We start from the raw sequence: 19,681 nt of genomic DNA, 5'->3' as shown, positions 1-19,681 counted from the left end.
TGTTGGGAACAGGCTATTTCTCATCTAATATTGTGCATTGCTAATTGTTAAAGTAATAAGCTTGTTGTTAAGGTGACTTTAAGGAAGAATGATCCGAATATGCTGGACTTTAATCTTTAAAGTGAAACTCATTCTGATACAGGGTATCAAATTAAAACAAATAATGTTGTGTTTAGTTTACAATAAACATATATCCCTTTAAGGTGTCAAACCCAACAAGGGAAGTGAGCTCATGGTGGGTAACAAAAGAAGTTAAAGATAGTGTTACATCAAAGATAGAGTTTAATCAAAGAAAAAAGGTCAAGACTGAGGAAATTTCAGAATTTGTCAATGAGGGAAACAGCACATCACAATAATCTGGGAGAAACAAAATATAAAACTAGATTACGAAAGCAATGTTTACGTTAATTTGAGTCCCTCACAACTATGGCAGAGAAATTAAACAAATATATCAATGAATTAGTTAATAGCAGTTTTATAATAGCATTTAATAAGTAATTGTAGAATAAGGCAAAACCAGCATTGATTTCTCTAGGAGAAGGCATGCTCGATAAATCATTATAGTTTTGTGATTGTGACTAGCAGAATAGATGAGGGTGAACGAGCTACGGTATATTTGGACTTCCAGAAGGCTTTTCATAAAGTGTCATGCAAGAGGTCATTTCAATGGAGGCTGTGACTGGAGAGGTGTCACAAGGATTGGTGCTGGGTGGCAGTGAGAGTTGTGAAGAGTTTGCAGAGAAGTAGAGGGGTTCCATGTGGATTGTGCAAGATAGGTGAACAGGTGAGCACACGGAAATTGGAGTAATAAGTAGAAATATAGGCCATCTACTTTGTTAAAAAAATTGCAAATGTAAATGTATTTTTTCAGTAGTGAAAGATGGCAAACTTTTTGTATTCAGAGAGACGTGAATGTTCTCGTACACAAATTACTCGAAAACAAACTCTAGGTGCAGAAAGCAATGACGAAGGCATGAAGTACGTTAGCCTTTATTACAAGAAGCTTTGAGTACAAGAGAAAAAATGCCTTATTGAAATTATGTACAGCTCTGGTGTGACTTCACCTGGAATACTGTCCACAAATCTGGTCCCCAATCTAAGGAACTTTGTACTTGCAGTTGAAGAAGTATAATGTAGGTTCACTAAATTGATTCCTCGGTTGACGGGGCTGACCTATGAGGAGATATTTAATTGACAAAGCCTGCATTTAATATTAACAACATTATTTCATCAAAACATTTGACTCACCAAACATTCTTTTAGGAGGTGCTGGTTAATGGTTCAAATAAAATACATCTAGGTACAGTTGGATCATATTGTGATTCTTGGGAACATATTTTCCAGTGCTCTGTGGTGAGATGTATTTTAGAATTGACATCTCTCTTACTTAGATCCTCAACGAGGAGGCTGCCCAGGAACTCATGCCTATGGTGGCTGGAACAGTGTTCACGCTAACCGCTCACCTCAGCCAGGCAGTCCGCAATGAGCAGAAGCAGGCGCTCAGTGCGCATTCTCAGAACGTCCTTAATGGCTGCTCCGTGCCAGGGCATGTTTTAGCTTCCTTTGGCTCCATTGGAGACTCTTCTCTTCACATCATCCTCAGGAAGCTATTGGATTTCATCCTCAGAACTGGTAAGTTCCACTGAAAATACCACTGCTGCTCACTGAGCAACTAGATTCTTGGAACATTGATTCCAATTGTCTAGTTTTCACATGTTTTGCCATTCCCAACAAATCTATATTGTCAGCTGTTTAGACCAATAACTAGGTGTCAAGAACCATTTAACTTTTACCATTTTAACTCATGGAAAGTTCATAATAAGAAACCTTAATCCATCTATTTGGGAATTCACTTTTTGATCAATCTACGTGTAAAGCAATTATCTAGTTTTTTTTGCCTTTTATGCATGTCCTAATACATAGATAATCACTCTTGGTACAGTGCAAGTGAACGCATGACGATCACTGACCCATGTTGTTGGCAGGTGGCGGTTTCCAGCGTGTAAGAGCACACCTCTACGGAGCACTTTTGTATTACCTGCAGATGAGTCAGAAGCCTGATGAACCAGACACTTTGGAAACAGGTATGGTAACTCTATACATGGATATGATTGTTGTAGGTCATGGAAATGGGAGTCTGTGAGCAATGTTTTTTTCTTCTTATGTCACATTTCCGATTATTCAACTGAGGAATCTTGAACCAAAGAGTGGACTCTAACTCTCAATCAATTAAAATAGAGAACAACATAGGATAAAAGCAAAACATAAAATACTGCTGGAACTCAGCGGGTCAGGCAGCATCTGGGGAGGGAATGAATAAGAAATAAAATCCTTTCTCTGGTCAAAGCTTGCTTCTGGCATCGTATCAGAAAAGGATGGATTTGAACCCATACACGTCCTCCCCAGGTTACAAGCCTGGGACTTACAGACAGCCCATTCATACAAATTATTGTTTGTGGAATTGGCGGGAAGGATGTGGATGGATTTGCTGGTTGCTGTGGAGATACATGCAATGTCTGCTACGTGGGAACGGGGCATTGCCATGTGCCTTCACTTTCCCAAACTCTCCCCTCCAGTTGTAACAATCATGAGCTGGGCCGAGCAGTGCTGGGAGAGTTGAGCAGACTTGCTCTCTCACTCACTGAGTCAATGAAGCCAACCACTTGTCCTCCAGTCACAACTGTTTCTGTTCATTTCTGACTGAGGAACAATTCTCAGGAATGGAATCCTGTCATAACCTGTTGTCTTCCAGTATCCTTGATGTGAAAGATCATTATAACAACAGTTTATAATATTTTTTAAAGATCTGCTAGACGGGGTAGATTTAAATTGACTGGCCCACACGTTAAGAATGGTCAATTTGTCAAGAAATGTGAACATAATTCAAATGAGCTATTTAACTGGGAAGTAAAATGTTTTCTCATTCTAGTAAGATGCAAGCAATATCGGCCAACGTTAGAAGCCTTGATCAATCATGTTTCCTTCTATATCAAACTTAGTGCCACTAAAGCTTATTATAATGCATTCCATGTTTCTCTGACTGATAGCTCTGACTTAGAACTGATTCATGGTAGAAAATAGGAATTGTATTTCTGGGTGGCTGAGTGCAATATCACATGCTGCCATCAATTATTATGTTGCAGGAAAGCAAACCATGTGGGAGAGACTCACAGCTCCAGAAGATGAATACACCAAACTGCAAAAGGATAACATGAATATCATAGAGAGTTATGGGGCATCGTTGATGGAGGTTGTCTGTCGAGATGCTTGTGATGGACACGAAATCGGTCAAGTAAGTATGAGTAAATGTATGCCCAAAGGCCAAGGTGTGGGATTTGACCATTGCAATATTATATTTTTACGCTTCCATTTTAACACTTTTCTCCCACCACAAGCAACTGATGTTTTTCGTTGATATGTTGACTTGATATATTCAATGGGTAATTGTATCATGTCATGTCATACAAACCAACAAGTGGCCGCCTCTGTTCTAGTTGTCTCTTATTAGCTGATCTTCTCATTGGTCTCATTGAGACCAAAAAGGAGAAATGTGACTAAGTTTAGTTTAGAGATACTGTTAGAGTTCTGACTGTCGGTCAGTGAATCACATCAGAAACTATGGATGTTCATCGAGGACATAGTTGAGCTCTGTTGACATGGCTCCCCATAGTTGAATAAGAAAGAAACAAGAAATTAGGTTACTCAGTAGAAACCAGAACTACAGATGCTGGTTTACAAAATAAGGCAATGTGCTGGAGTAACACAGCAGGTCAGGCAGCATATCGGAAGAATGTGGATAGGTGACGTTTCAGGTCGAGACCCTTCTTCAGGTTGGATTAGGTTTCTCACCCTGAATGATGTGTGCAGTATCTTCGTTTCATATAGCGTTCTCTATATCAGTTGAGTTGGTTTAAGGGAATAAGATAAATTGGAGAAATACTTGCTCCTGTGTTACCAACCCTTGAACTGTCCCTTCCCACATTGTACGATGTCTCGGTGAATTGATATTCTCATTTCAGATGCTTGCACTGGCAGTGTTAGACCGGATTGTGGCCATTGACCAGCACCAACAATGGCTCTACTACCTTACCAACAGCGGCTACCTGAAAGCACTGGCGGACAGCTTGGCCCAGGATGATGCCATCCTTCAGAGCATGCTCAGTACCAAACCTCCTTTACTGAAAGCTTTGTACCTCTATGAATCTAAAATGGTAGGTTTTTGCCAGCCTATTTATTTTTTGCCAAGCTAGTGTTAAAAATGTGTTCACTCATGTACATAGATACATAGACAATAGGTGCAGGAGTAGGCCATTCGGCCCTTCGAGCCAGCACCGCTATTCAATGTGATCCTGGCTGATCATCCACAATCAGTACCCCGTTCCTGCCTTCTCCCCATAGCCCTTGATTCCGCTAGCCTTAAGTGCTCTATCTAACTCCCTTTTGAATGCATCCAGTGAATCAGCCTCCATTGCCTTCTGAGGCAGAGAATTCCACAAATTCACAACTCTCTATGTGAAAAAGCTTTTCCTCATCTCAGTTCTAAATGGCCTACCCCTTATTCATAAACTGTGGCCCCTGGTTCTGGACTCTCCCAACAACGGGAACGTGTTTCCTGCATCTAGCCTGTCCAATCCTTTAATAATTTCTATTAGATCCCCTCTCATCCTTCTAAATTCCAGTGTATATAAGCCCAGGCACTCCATTTTTTCATCATATGACAGTCCCGCCATCCCGGGAATTAACCTTGTGAACCTATGCTGCACTCCCTCAATAGCAAGAATGTCCTTCCCCAAATTAGGAGACCAAAACTGCACACAATACTCCAGGTGTGGTCTCACCAGGGTCCTGTACAACTGCAGAAGGACCTCTTTGCTCCTATACTCAACTCCTCTCGTTATGAAGGCCAACATGCCATTAGCTTTCTTTACTGCCTGCTGTACTTACATGCTTACTTTCAGTGACTGATGTATAAGGACACCCAGATCTCATTGTACTTCTCCTTTTCCTAACCTGACACTATTCAGATAATAATCTACTTTCCTGTTCTTGCCACCAAAGTGGATAAACTCACATTTATCCACATTATACTGCATCTACCATGCATCTGCCCACTCACCAACCTGTCCAAGTCACTCTGCATCCCCATAGCATCCTCTTCACAGTTCACACTGCCACCCAGCTGTGTGTCATCTGCAAATTTGCTAATGTTACTTTTAATTCCTTCATCTAAATCATTAATGTATATTGTAAATTGCTGCGGTCCCAGCACCGAGCCTTGCGGCACCCCACTAGTCACTGCCTGCCATTCTGAAAGGGACCCATTAATCCTTACTCTTTGTTTACTGTCTGCCAACCAATTTTCTATCCATGTCAGCACCCTACCCCCAATACCATGTGCTCTAATCTTGCCCACTAATCTCCTGTGTGGGACCTTATCAAAGGCTTTCTGAAAGTCCAGGTACACTACATCCACTGGCTCTCCCTTGTCCACGTGTTATGTTCTCAAAAAATTTCAGAACATTTGTCAAGCATGATTTCCCCTTCGTAAATCCATGCTGACTTGGACCGATCCGGTTATTGCTATCCAAATGTGCCACTGTTACATCTTCAATAATCGACGCCGTCATCTTTTCCACCACTGATGTCAGGCTAACTGGCCTATAATTCCTTGCTTCCTCTCTCTCTCTCTCCTTTCTTAAAAAGTGGGATAACATTAGCTACCCTCCAATCCACAGGAACTGATCCAGAATCTATAGAACTGGAAAATGATCACCGATGCATCCATGATTTCTAGAGCCACTTCCTTGAGTACCCTGGGATGCAGACCATCAGGCCCTGGAGATTTATCAGCCTTCAGTCCCATCAGTCTACCTAACACAATTTTCTGACTAATGTGAATTTCCTTCAGTTCCTCCGTCACCCTAGTACATCTGGGAGATTGTTTGTGTCTTCCTCTGTGAAGACAAAGCCAAAGTACCTGTTCACCTCATCTGCCATTTCCTTGTACCTCATAATAAATTCACCTGTTTCTGTCTTCAAGGGGCCCACATTTGTTTTAACTAATTTTTTCCTCTTCACATAAAAGAACCTTTTGCTATCCTTCTTTATTTTCTTGGCTAGCTTACCTTCGTACTTCATCTTTTCTCCCCGTGTTGCCTTTTTTGGTTACCTTCTGTTGATCTTTAAATGTTTCCCAATCCTCTGGCTTCCCGCTCATCTTTGCTATATTATACGTTTTCTCTTTTATTTTTATATTGTCCTTGACTTCCCTTGTCAGCCACGGTTTCCTCTTACTCCCCTTATAATCTTTCTTCCTCTTTGGAATGAAATAATCCTGCATCTTCTGGATTATTCCCACAAATCCTTGCCATTGCTGTTCCACCGTCATCACTGCTAGGGTCCCTTTCCAGTCAACTTTGGACAGCTCCTCCCTCATGCTTCCATAATCCCCTTTGTTCAACTGCAATACTGACACTTCCGATTTTACCTTCTCCCTCTCAAATTGCAGATTAAAACTTATCATATTATGGTCACTACCTCTTAATGGTTCCTTTGCCTTGAGTTCCCTTTATCAAATCCAGAATTGCCTTCTCCCTGGTAGGCTCCAGTACAAGCTGCTCTAAGAATCCATCTCGGAGGCACTCTACAAATTCCCTTTCTTGAGGTCCAGTACCAACCTGATTTTCGCAGTCTACCTGCATGTTGAAATCTCCCATAACCACCGTAGCATTACCTTTGTTACATGCCAATTTTAACTCCTGATGCAACTTGCACCCTATCTCCTGGCTACTGTTTGGGGGCCCGTAGATAACTTCCATGAGGGTTTTTTACCCTTCCAATTTCTCAGTTCTATCCACAATGACTCTACATCTTCTGATTCTATGTCACCCCTCGCAAGGGATTGAATTTCATTCCTTACCAACAGAGCCACCCCACCCCCTCTGCCCACCTGTCTGTCTTTTCGATAGGACGTATACCCCTGAATATTCAGTTCCCACCCATGTCTCTGTAATTCCCACAACATTATATTCACCAATTTCTAACTGAGCCTCAAGCTCATCTACTTTATTTTTAATACTTTACGCATTCATATATAACACTTTTAATTCGGTATTCACCTCCCCTCTCACACTGGTTCCTATTTCACCTGACCTTTCTCTCTTATCCCTTCTTGAACTTTCTGTCCCATTAATTCGGGTGTCTTTTGTAACTTTTCCTGTACTCTCTTCCCCTTGGAGTTAATACTTATACTCCCAATTTGTCAACCATTCCACCCCCACTTTTTAGTTCAAACCCACCCCTAAAAAGGAGCTGCACCAAGGCTCCTATTCTCAACTGTCTTGTATTAGCTTCAATTATTGGCAAGTTTCTCTCATTTTAGGCTCACTCCCCTGTGGTTAACCTTTTGTCCATGAGGGGTTTGAATTGTTGCAAGACATTAGTAATGTGCAAGAGCTTTTATTGCAGACTAAAGGGTACCAGTATGCATGTGAATTTAAAAAAAAAAGCTGCATTTAGCAACTAATTTTTCCCTATCTATCGACCTAAGCTAGCAACTGCATGTTACTAATATCTATGAACAATTCAGTCCCCGTATGGACAAAAGGTTAACCAGTAGAGGAGCGAGCTTAAAATGATGTGTAAGAAAATAACTGCAGATGCTGGTACAAATCGAAGGTATTTATTCACAAAATGCTGGAGTAACTCAGCAGGGCAGGCAGCATCTCAGGAGAGAAGGAATGGGTGACGTTTCGCGTCGAGACCCTTCTTCAGACTGATGATGCTTCTTCAGTGCTTAAAATGATAGACACTTCCCAATAATTACACTTTAACTTGTAATATAATAACTGAACTCCAAGTCTAAATATTAGACCGCTCCAAAGCCTCCACATACTACCTGTATTGGGCGATCAGAACTGCACATACTTAATTGCATTTGGCACTGAGATAGATTGTTTCATAATAGTGCTATGGTGCATTTTGTTTCACCACCTGACTTGGACCTCCTTCCTCGACCTTGAAATATATCCTGTAACCCTTCACCTGCCTTCTTGTTGCTCCAGTACTCTGCATGAGTGAAAGCCCAACCTACCTGAAGCACCAAGTACAAACCTTGGCTCAGACTATTGCTGCCATCAAAGTACAGGGCAGAAGTTGCAGCAGGAGTGGGGGCTGGAAAAGAGCGAAGGAGGCGGCACTGTAGCGCAGCGGTAGAGTTGCTGCTTTACAGCGAATGCAGCGCCGGAGACTCAGGTTCGATCCTGACTACGGGTGCTGCACTGTAAGGAGTTTGTACGTTCTCCCCGTGACCTGCGTGGGTTTTCTCCGAGATCTTCGGTTTCCTCCCACACTCCAAAGACGTACAGGTATGTAGGTTAATTGGCTGGGTAAATGTAAAAATTGTCCCTAGTGGGTGTAGGATAGTGTTAATGTACGGGGATCGCTGGGCGGCACGGACTTGGAGGGCCGAAAAGGCCTGTTTCCGGCTGTATATATATGATATGATATGAAGTGGATGTGCAAGAGGCACAATTGGAGGAATGTATCAGTTACTAGTCCAATAAAACTTAAATTATCACTGTTTTCATTTGAACCATTCAAATATTGGTATGTGTGGGAAGGAACTGCAGATACCTGTTTAAACAAAAGTTAGACACGAAAAGCTGGAGTTAGACAGCATATCATATCATATCATATATATACAGCCGGAAACAGGCCTTTTCGGCCCTCCAAGTCCGTGCCGCCCAGCGATCCCCGTAAATTAACACTATCCTACACCCACTAGGGACAATTTTTACATTTACCCAGCCAATGAACCTACATACCTGTATGTCTTTGGAGTGTGGGAGGAAACCGAAGATCTCGGAGAAAATCCACGCAGGTCACGGGGAGAACGTACAAACTCCTTACAGTGCAGCATCCGTAGTCAGGATCGAACCTGAGTCTCCGGCGCTGCATTCGCTGTAAAGCAGCAACTCTACCGCTGCGCTACCGTGCCGCCCATCTCTGGAGAAAAGGAATAAGTGACGTTTCGAGTTCGAGTCCGAAGAAGGGTCTCGACCCAAAACTTCACCTATTCCTTTTCTCAGGAGATGCTGTCTGACCCGCTGAGTTACTCCAGCTTTTTGTGTCTATCTTCAAAATATTGTTATCCTATTTTTGTTTACTTAAATTGCAATTGCTTTTTAAAAAATCTAATGCAATCCACATTTTTACAAAATTAACAGTAAGTTTTTAAGACTTTGAAATGTTTGTTTTAGTGAGTTTTTTCTGTTTTAAATATTGACAAGGCATTCTTGACAAGAGTGGCTAAGATCCAACGAGGAACTGAAGGGATTCTGACGGCTGGGGTCATTGTGCGCCTGTCCCAGTGCCAGGTCTATGATCATCGGCCTGAAACTGAGTCACACAGGTAAGGAGTCCGAGAATTCCATTGTATGTTTCGGTAAAAAGGTATTACCATTACCATTCAATGTAATGGTTTGTGTTCACGTGCTGAATTATCATATTGACTGTGGTTGTAATGCGTGGATTCTGCATCCGACTCTAAAACCATCATGAGAGGGCATACATAGAATTTAAGTATTAGGATTTCAGTTTTGCTGTTTCGTTTGTCATGTGTGAAAAATCAGTAGGAGTCTTTATAAAATGTCAATTTAAAATAAAGGCTCTAGAAAAAGGGTGGATTTATTATTTTTGTCATCTTCCTCCAAAAATAGAGAAGACACTTTATCTGGTTATTTTGGCACTACTATTGCTGTAAAGGGATAAATGCAGAACAATTCTGTCAGGTTAAAACTGGGCAAATGTGATGAAGACACACTTGAAAGCAGTATAATTATATTGGGAAGCAGCATAATTATATTCCACCACAATCTAATCTGATGAGCAAGCATGTTCCTTGCTGCACTATCACAGCCTGAAACCTGATCATGTACAAAAGCAGCATGCAAAAAGGATGGAGATCCACATCCAATGCAGAGCCCAATAAACGATGCCAGAGAATTAACGGAAGCATTATCACCTACCCTTGCCAAAAATGCCATGTTGATGGTCCTATTCATCACTGAAGGCAGCCTTCAACCAGTTTGAGTCGCTGCAAGAAATGGCTCAGAACACCGCTTACAAAAATATCGAAGATCTGACCAGATTCTATCTATAGTATTGAAAATATGGGATTGAGACCAGTGCTCTAATCATGTTGTTCCAGGAGAAGTACAACACAGGAATCAATCTGTCTATAAAATCTACGTCTTACCCACAGTAAGCCAGACAAATCCAACCAGCTAATTACTGTTTTAGTGATCTTCTCTGTAATCCGTGAAGTAATGAAAAGTATGGTCAGTGGTGCTATGCAAAGCCAATTTAATACCATAAAAGTTGGCTCCAGGTGGACCTAAAATAGAAGTGCAAGTAGTTCTGCTCTCAGCAGTCTTGAAAACGTGCATAATAGAAAATCAAGTTGTAAAGACAATTGTGTCATTGGAGAGAAGGGAGTTTGGGACAAATGTTTCAGATTTGCAATAACAAAGTCATTTTTCCTGCAGAATTTTCAAGTATGTCTTTCCACAGCCATAAGTTAATTTTTGTTACTCCAAGCTAAAAAGACGAAAGTCTGTGTATCACATTGTTTAATGAGTATTGTTGCACAAGGGTCAATAGAAGCTGTGTTCTTAAGAGTAAATGATGTCCGATTATTGCAGGAATGCTATATAGAAACAATTTTTGTCCTTATTCTGTTTAAATCCAAGACATCTTTCTGCTTGTCAATTTCCAAAGTAATTTTTAAGTAGCTCTCTGGTTCCAGATTTAAAATCGTGTTACAACCAATTTATATAATGCAAATAATATTCCCTTATTCATCACTGACATTATATTCAGTTTGTCTAATGGGAATGCGCGTCATAGCAGAACTACCTGTGCTCAGGCTACACATGTTTTCCTTCAGTTCACCTGCTCTTCACGTTTCCTTGCTTTTTATTTCTTCAAGGATTGCAAAACTGTTTGAATAAGGAACCATTACGATATTTAAAAGACACTTGGACGGGTACATGGATAGGAAAGGTTTGGGGGAATGTGGTCTGGAAACAGCCAAGTACTGGATTAGGCGACTCAGTTGGCGAAAAGGGCCTGTTTCTGTGCTTAATGGCTCAATGAATACAAAACATGTCTTTTTTACAGTATGCTGTGCATCAGAGACCCATTGGGATTTATTCCAGCCCCTGTGGAAAGGTATCGCCAGATTCTGCTCCCGGCTCTTCAGCTTATTCAGGTGATGCTAACCACCAGCACAGGGAAGCATCATTACGCCGCGAGTCAGGTAAGGACATCTAAACAGTGGGGAAATGTCGTTTAAAATTGTGAAAACGGACACTCCGCAGTTTTCCGATCCTTACCAAGTAGTTTTGCAGGTGAAGTGAATTAGCTGTGGAAGTGATCCTTGATCGTGGCTATTTGTGGGTGCAATGCCGCCAGCGAAGTACTTGGTTGATTGCGGATTGTTGAATTGCATCTGCAATTAAACCTGCAGAACAAGAATAAAGCAGACCAGCCTAAAATGTGTAAATCTACCTAAATAATTTACTTCAGAATGTTTTCAGGATTGTTTGGATTTCTAAATTCAGTTAGAGAATTGCAGTTGCTAGTTAGCATTGTTTGTTGAGAAACTAGAGAAATGAGGGCCACCCCAAGACCACATCTTGAGTGTGATGTAAAGTGTCTCAGCTGCACAAAGATCCATGGCACTTTTCAGGAAGAGATAAGGAGTTCTCCGAATCCCGGCTGATTATACCTTTGAATCATCATCAATCATCACAGGTCGTCTATTCATTATCACATCATTGTTTATAAATCGTGATGTGTGTTATTGTTCTTCATTGTTAACATTGTAGTCGTGACTACACTTTAAATACTTAATTGGTTGTAAATACATTTTGTAATATTTTGAGGTCATAAGGGGGACTATTTAAATGCAAATGTTTCTTCTCCTCAGCTGGTTATAATGGTGATCTTCTCTGTAACAGGTACTACAGTTCCTAATTGCTCATTCAGAACCCATCCAAGCCATCCTACGTTGTCAGGAGATAACTGTTGGGTCCTTGCGTGAACTGGCACTTTTAACAGGCATCATAGGCAAAACAGCCTTACCAGGTAAGAAATAACGTTGTAGAGTTATACAGTACAGAAACAAGCCGTTTGGTCTACTGCATCGATGCAATTGTCTGATCTTTTAATCTTAGCCCCTTACATCATTCCTTGATATCACCTTAGCATTGTTAATTACTTTGGAGAAAATTTGTACTTAACGAGAACTCCGTATTATGCAAATCATGTGGCAATTTAGAGTTTGTGAAAGATGGTAATAATGCATAGTCAGGCATCATCAGTGTAAGACTGGATTGATGTATGTGGCTGATAACTTGAAGTATAACATGAAGAGTATCAAAATTTGACCCAAAAGGTTTAATACGTTATTGACAGTGTCTATCAAAGTTTACAGATGAGGAACGGGTAAGTGTACAAATGTTGTGAAATTGCACCTCATCAACAATCAATGCTTTATCAGAGGAGCTACACTTTGTAGGGAAGCAGTCTACTCAGTGACATTTCTAGTTACGTTGTCATAAGGGTCATTGAATCATACTGAATGGAAAGAGGCCCTTTGGCCCAACTTGCCCATGCCGTCCCACCTACACTAGTCCAACTTGCCCAGGCTTGCCCCATACCATCTAAACTTTTCCTATCCATATACCTGCCCAAATATCTTTTAAATGTCACGATGACATTAATGTGAATAATCAGTTCATCTCGTCTTTTACTATTTCAGGTGTGGTAAGTCAAATAGAAGCAGAAGGCAACTATAGTGCGATTGTGGAACTTAGAAGTCATATTGGACGTTTCCAGGTATTTATCTTTGTATTTAAATGCTTGGCTCTTCTTGCTTTCTCCTCTCCACTCACCTTTTGATCCACATCTCCAACATTGACCAATCAGTGTTATATCTTTAGGGCTGGTTCTCGTCTACATATGTTCCCACTCCTTCCAATGCTCGGATATTCTTCCTGAGGTGTGATCCACATAACTGAAAGCAGTAGTCCAAAGATGATCTAACCAGAATATTATATATCTAATATAATTTCTACCACATTCTCTGTCAGCTCTCTCATGATAAAGGCCAACACTGTATTTGCCGTTTCCATTTTCCAACCTGCTTGCTAGGTTAGGTGTTAAAATCTATCTATTTTAGGTGTTAATCTTCAGCCTTGACTGCTGTTGGTGGTTTGAGATTTATTATTTATAGTCAGCAAATCCAGCATTCATTGCCCGTCCCTAGTTGGGCTGTTGGTGCCTACGTGTCATTTAATTTGTTTGCTGAAGACAATCCGACAATGGTGTAGGATAGCAAATTTCAGAATTTAAACCCAGCAAAAATAAAAGAACAGTGATATATTTTTAAATTAGGATAGTGAGTGACTGGGAGAGGAACTTTTGTAGATGTTAAGATTTCTATGTGCCTGTTACTCTTGTCCATCAATGTGGTTGACATTGTGGGTCTGGGCGGTGTTAACAAAGTAGCCTCAGCAAGTAGCTGCATACCAGCTGAAGTTACTGAGCAATGTTGGTAGAGGGTGTGAATGTTTAAGGTGGTGCTTGAGGTGCTAAATAAATGGGTAAGCTTTCTCCAGGATGGCCTGATATTCTTGAGTGTGTTTGGAGCTGCACTCATCCAGGGCAATGAAGAGCATTCTACCTCATTCCTTTCGATAGTGGAAAGCTTCAGAATATCAATTTGAGTCTTTTGCAACATGGTTCCCAATCTCTGACCTGCTCTTGTGGCCAATTAATTTATGTGGCTGTACAGATTAAGCTTCTCGTCAGTGGTGAGACTCAGGATGTTGCTGGTAGAAGGCAGTGCTTTAATTATCCAAAATTATTGGTTTGAATTAGTCATCATCTGGCACTCGTGTGGTGCAAATGTTACTTGTGTTTTGTTAATGTGGGAAAAGTTTGAGAATTGAGAAATCAGTCACTCACAGCATGGTGCACAGTCTCTGACCAGTTGTAGCTGCAGAATTTGCATGGCTGATCCAGTCAGGGGGTTGGTCAGTTATAAAGGAAGGTGGTATTGGAAGTTTTCACTTTGGACAATAAATGTACTTAGGCTCTGGATTGTTGGCAGTGATCATAATCTTAGTTGTAAGACTGGAGTGATCCTTGCCCCTTACTCGGAATGTTGTGTGGGCCTGACATCATGGGAACATTGATTGCTTCACGATATAAGTGTGTTAAGTGTCACTGTTTCGAAAAATAAAATTGGTAACAACTCATGGTGCTCTGCCAAGCATTATTCAGCTAACACCAATTATAATTAGATTAGTCTTCGAATATTCAGGCTGTTTCTTGAAATGTGTTGTTAACGTAATAACTGTCAGATTTGCTTCTAACAGTTATTGTACTTCAAGCTCTGATGCTAATTTTAGTTTCCCTGTTCCTCTGGCATCAGCAAACTTTTCACAAATAGAATGAGATGGTAGATCTACTGAAAACTCAGTAATGCTGAAGAATGGCACCTTTTAAAATTACATTGCTGAATATGGACAAATTCCACATTTATTCCTTCTTATTCTATGTAAACACAATCTTGTTCTCCACCCATCTGTTTTTATGTGTCTATTTTATCAAGTTATTCATTTATGGGATTTGTGCATCGCAGGATAAGACCAACATTTATTGTCCATTACTAATTGCTCCTCAGAGGTGGTGGTTCTTGAACCGTTGATGATGGTACTTAGTGTGGTTTGGTGGGTAATTCCAGATTTTAGCTATGGCAATGGCGGAGAAATGGCTATAAATTTCTCAAGTCAAGAAGATGAGGGAGTTGGAGGGAAAGTTGTGTTTCCATATGCCTGTTGCTTTGTGCATCCTGGTAGAGTTTGAAGGTTGGTAAGCTGCTGTTGAAGGTGAATAACATAAGAAACTGAAGTAAGCCACTCAGCTCCTCAAATTTGTCAGGAAGATCATGTCTGATACAATCTTGGCCTCGGGGTCAATATTCCCCTCTCCCCGTTTGTTTTTTATTTTGGTGGAGCAGACTGCAGCTGAGGTGCACCAATTGTAGAGAGAATGATTGTTTAGTGTGGTGGATGGAGTGCCACAGAAGTGGGCTGCTTTGTCCTGAATCAGTCACTGAAAGGAAGCATGCAGGTACAGCAGGCAGTGAAGAAAGCCAATGGAATGTTGGCCTTCATAACAAGAGGAGTTGAGTATAGGAGCAAAGAGGTCCTTCTACAGTTGTACCGGGCCCTGGTGAGACTGCACCTGGAGTACTGTGTGCAGTTTTGGTCTCCAAATTTGAGGAAGGATATTCTTGCTATTGAGGGCGTGCAGCGTAGGTTCACTAGGTTAATTCCCGGAATGGCGGGGCTGTCGTATGTTGAAAGGCTGGAGCAATTAGGCTTGTATACACTGGAATTTAGAAGGATGAGGGGGGATCTTATTGAAACATATAAGACAATTAGGGGATTTTACACATTAGAGGCAGGAAACATGTTCCCAATGTTGGGGGAGTCCAGAACAAGGGGCCACAGTTTAAGAATAAGGGGTAGGCCATTTAGAACGGAGATGAGGAAGAACTTTTTCAGTCAGAGAGTGGTGAAGGTGTGGAATTCTCTGCCTCAGAAGGCAGTGGAGGCCAGTTCGTTGGATGCTTTCAAGAGAGAGCTGGATAGAGCTCTTAAGGATAGCGGAGTGAGGGGGTATGGGGAGAAGGCAGGAACGGGGTACTGATTGAGAGTGATCAGCCATGATCGCATTGAATGGCGGTGCTGGCTCGAAGGGCTGAATGGCCTACTCCTGCACCTATTGTCTATTGTCTATTGTGAATGGTGTTGAGCTTCTTGAAAATTGAGTAATCATTGAGTAAGTACTGAATATTCCACCGCGCTTGCTTTGTGGCTTTTTTAATGATGGATAGGCTTTGGAATATCAGGAAGTGAGTCATTTGCCACAAGATAACCTAACTCTGCCCTATCCTTGTGGTAGGTCCACTTAAATTTCTGATTATTAGTATTACCCAGGATATTGATGGTGGGAACTATCAAGTATGTGGTGGCAAGTATGTCAATTAATGTTAGAGATAATAGATTCTCTGCTGTTGCTGTGAATGGTCTTAGTTTGGCTCTTTCGTGCAAAAATATCTATGGTTGGATATTGTCTAAAACACAACAGGAGCAGGCCAGTTAACTCCTTGAGTTTACTTTGTCATTCAATAAGATCATCAGTTCAAACACAAACAAGGAAACCCCTTCCTGATGACCAACTTTCCTTTGCTAATGAATTATTGCTTAATTTCTGAGAGCACTTGGAAGAAGCATCTTGAGTTTCAGTGAGATTCAGAATTCAGTCCCCATCTTCTAAACTCTAATGTGTTTAGCCCAAACTGCTCAATGTTTCCTCATAACTCAACCCAGTCAGACCAACAATCAACTCAGTGAACATTCTTTGCACCTCCTCCAATACTTCCACATCTTGAGTATGAGACTAAAATTATTCATAGTACTCAGGATGCTATAAGAAAATAACTGCAGATGCTGGTACAAATCGAAGGTATTTATTCACAAAATGCTGGAGTAACTCAGCAGGTCAGGCAGCATCTCGGGAGAGAAGGAATGGGTGACGTTTCGGGTCGAGACCCTTCTTCAGACTGATGTCAGGGGGGCGGGACAGATCACATCCAATGACATTGCATCAAACATCCATATGTTTACACTGAATACTCATGGAGGTATACAGTGTGGAAACAGGCCCTTCAGTCCAACTTGTCCATGCTGACCAAACTGATATTCAGGACTAGCTCAATTTTCTTGCATTTGGCCTATATACAAACCATTCCTATCCACATACATGTCCAAATGTCTTTATATTATTGGATATTATAGGTCAGTATAGCATTAGCCTTCCTAATTACTTGCTATAGCTGATGCTAGCTTTTTGTACTTGATGAACTCGGGAAGCCGGATCCTTTTATATAACAACTTATAATTGCATTCAGTTTAAATAATAATTCTTCATTCCAAAATGGATAATTTTACATTTTCCCATCTTATACTCTATTAACTAACTTCTTCCCACACATTTAACCTTTCCTGATTCCTTGTGCAGGCTCTTTGTTTCTTCCTCACAGCCCACTAACCCGCCTACTTTTATCTCAGCAAATTTGTCTGAAGTACATTCAGCCCCCTCATCCAAGTCATCAATGATTGAGGCTGCAGTGATAACACATGCGGCATCCCAGCAATGACTAAGTGAAAATCATGCATTTATTCTGACATTGTTTTCTGTTGGCCATCCATATCAATAAATTACGCCCAGTTACTCGCTTTTACATTGTGCAGTAACCTTTTTGTGGCACTCAAGACATATCCTTCGGCCCAATTTGCCCATGTCAACCATGATTCTCCATCTACACTAGTCCCACCTGCCCTCGTTTGGCCTCTGATTCTTTTTTTTCCATGTACTTGTCCAAAGAGTTTGAGAACTCTGTCAAATGAAATCTGTAAGTCCAAATACATTACATCTCATTCCCCTGTATCCATGCGGTTGGTTACACCCTCAAGGGACTTGACAAATGCCTTTCGTTCTGTCTTTCTTAGTAGAATAGTATTGTTATTCGCCATTTGTGCCTCATCCAATTCTGAATCCTCAGAATTCAGCTTTGGTTCACATTTGGACCAATCTTATGAAGAGATTTGGACCCAACTGCTCCAAGGAAAGCCCTCCTGGTTATTGGTAATCAGCTTATTGGCGAGAAATTTGAATCTACTGTTGACACCAACTGAGACAATTGTCCAGGAAAGAACTGCAGATGCTGGTTTAAATTAAAGGTAGACACAAAAATGCAGGAGTGACTCAGCAGGACAGGCAGCATCTCTGCTTTTGACTGCAGATGCTGGTTTAAATCGAAGGTAGACACAAAATGCTGGAGTAACTCAGCGGGACAGGCAGCATCTCTGGCTATGCTGCCTGTCCCATTGAGACAATTGTCCACATTGTTAGTTCGACGTTTGTCTTTTTACTGTGCTAGGGCAACTTGGCTAGAGGCATAGCTAGTTCAAGAGCACAAATCTTGAATTCAACAGGTATTATTTATCAATTTACAGCATATCCTGTGTGTCAGTTTGTTTCTTGGTATCTGAAATAGTGAATCAGACCAAGTGAATCTTGGCCTTGATGCTATGTAACATAGATGGGATCATCCTGTTGAACATGGCTGCAAATACTTCATCCTTGCCTTTGGCACTCACATGCAGGGCTCCAACATTACTGTTTATAGGTATTTTTTCTTTGAACCTCCTCCCAGTTTGCTGTTTATTTGGCTGTCACCGTACACAACTTTGATGTCATCCACCAGTTATAGCATCACTTAGCCCTGTCCATTGCATGCTGCTTTTGCTGTTGCCATTTCAATAGACAATAGGTGCAGGAGGAGGCCATTCAGCCCTTCGAGCCAGCACCACCATTCAATGTGATCACGGCTGATCATTCTCAATCAGTACCCCGTTCCTGCCTTCTCCCCATACCCCCTGACTCCGCTATCCTTAAGAGCTCTATCTAGCTCTCTCTTGAATGCATTCAGAGAATTGGCCTCCACTGCCTTCCGAGGCAGTGAATTCCACAGATTTACAACTCTCTGACTGAAAACGTTTTTCCTCATCTCCGTTCTAAATGGCCTTTTTTGCAAATTTGCTAATGTTACTTTTAATCCCTTCATCCAAGTCAATAATGTATATTGTAAATAGCTGCGATCCCAGCACCGAGCCTTGCGGTACCCCACTAGTCACTGCCTGCCATTCTGAAAGGGACTCATTTATCCCCACACTTTGCTTTCTGCCTGTCAACCAATTTTCTATCCATGTCAGTACCCTACCCCCAATACCATGTATTCTAATTTTGCCCACTAATCTCCTATGTGGGACCTTGTCGAAGGCTTTCTGAAAGTCGAGGTACACCACATCCACCGGCTCTCCCCTGTCAATTTTCCTAGTTACATCCTCAAAAAATTCCAGAAGATTAGTCAAGCATGATTTCCCCTTCGTAAATCCATGATACTCGGAACAATCCTGTTACTGCTATCCAAATGCTCCGCAATTTCGTCTTTTATAATTGACTCCAGCATCTTCTCCACCACTGTTGTCAGACTAACTGGTTTATAATTTCCTGTTTTCTCTCTCCCTCCTTTCTTAAAAAGTGGGATAACATTAGCTACCCTCCAATCCACAGGAACTGATCCTGAATCTATAGAACATTGGAAAATGATCACCAATGCGTCCACGATTTCTAGAGCCACCTCCTTAAGTACCCTGGGATGCAGACCATCAGGCCCTGGGGATTTATCAGCCTTCAGTCCCATCAGTCTACCCAACACCATTTCCTACCATTTCACTGGGTTGGCACCTCATCTTCTGGTCTGCTTGATATTGCTCACAACTATAGATTGTGGTAAAAGACAGTTTTGCTGCTGCTGATGGTTCACGGTACCTTATGAGCCCCTGGATGTGCTGTGGGTTGGTCCCATTTTAGCATGATGGTGGTGCCATACAATCTAAGAGACAGCATTCACTGTATAAAGAAATGTACGTGTCTCCAAGGAATGACACATCTAGAAGTGGTTCATTAGTAAGAA

General features: G+C 41.3%; 1 protein-coding gene across 1 annotated transcript in view; it reads left to right on the top strand.

The window, feature by feature from the left end:
* Positions 1–19,681, top strand: part of nup205 (nucleoporin 205) — an 89,251-nt gene that overhangs the window by 59,544 nt on the left and 10,026 nt on the right. The window contains exons 29-36 of the mRNA XM_078417003.1: positions 1,392–1,632; positions 1,986–2,084; positions 3,144–3,292; positions 4,020–4,211; positions 9,291–9,412; positions 11,182–11,320; positions 12,024–12,150; positions 12,827–12,903. Coding sequence (XP_078273129.1) covers positions 1,392–1,632; positions 1,986–2,084; positions 3,144–3,292; positions 4,020–4,211; positions 9,291–9,412; positions 11,182–11,320; positions 12,024–12,150; positions 12,827–12,903 — 1,146 coding nt within the window. The remainder of the gene's footprint in view (positions 1–1,391; positions 1,633–1,985; positions 2,085–3,143; positions 3,293–4,019; positions 4,212–9,290; positions 9,413–11,181; positions 11,321–12,023; positions 12,151–12,826; positions 12,904–19,681) is intronic.

This window comes from Rhinoraja longicauda, chromosome 20, assembly GCF_053455715.1.
Source record: "Rhinoraja longicauda isolate Sanriku21f chromosome 20, sRhiLon1.1, whole genome shotgun sequence".
Lineage (NCBI taxonomy): Eukaryota > Metazoa > Chordata > Chondrichthyes > Rajiformes > Arhynchobatidae > Rhinoraja > Rhinoraja longicauda.
This window is presented reverse-complemented; position numbering and strand designations above follow the sequence as displayed.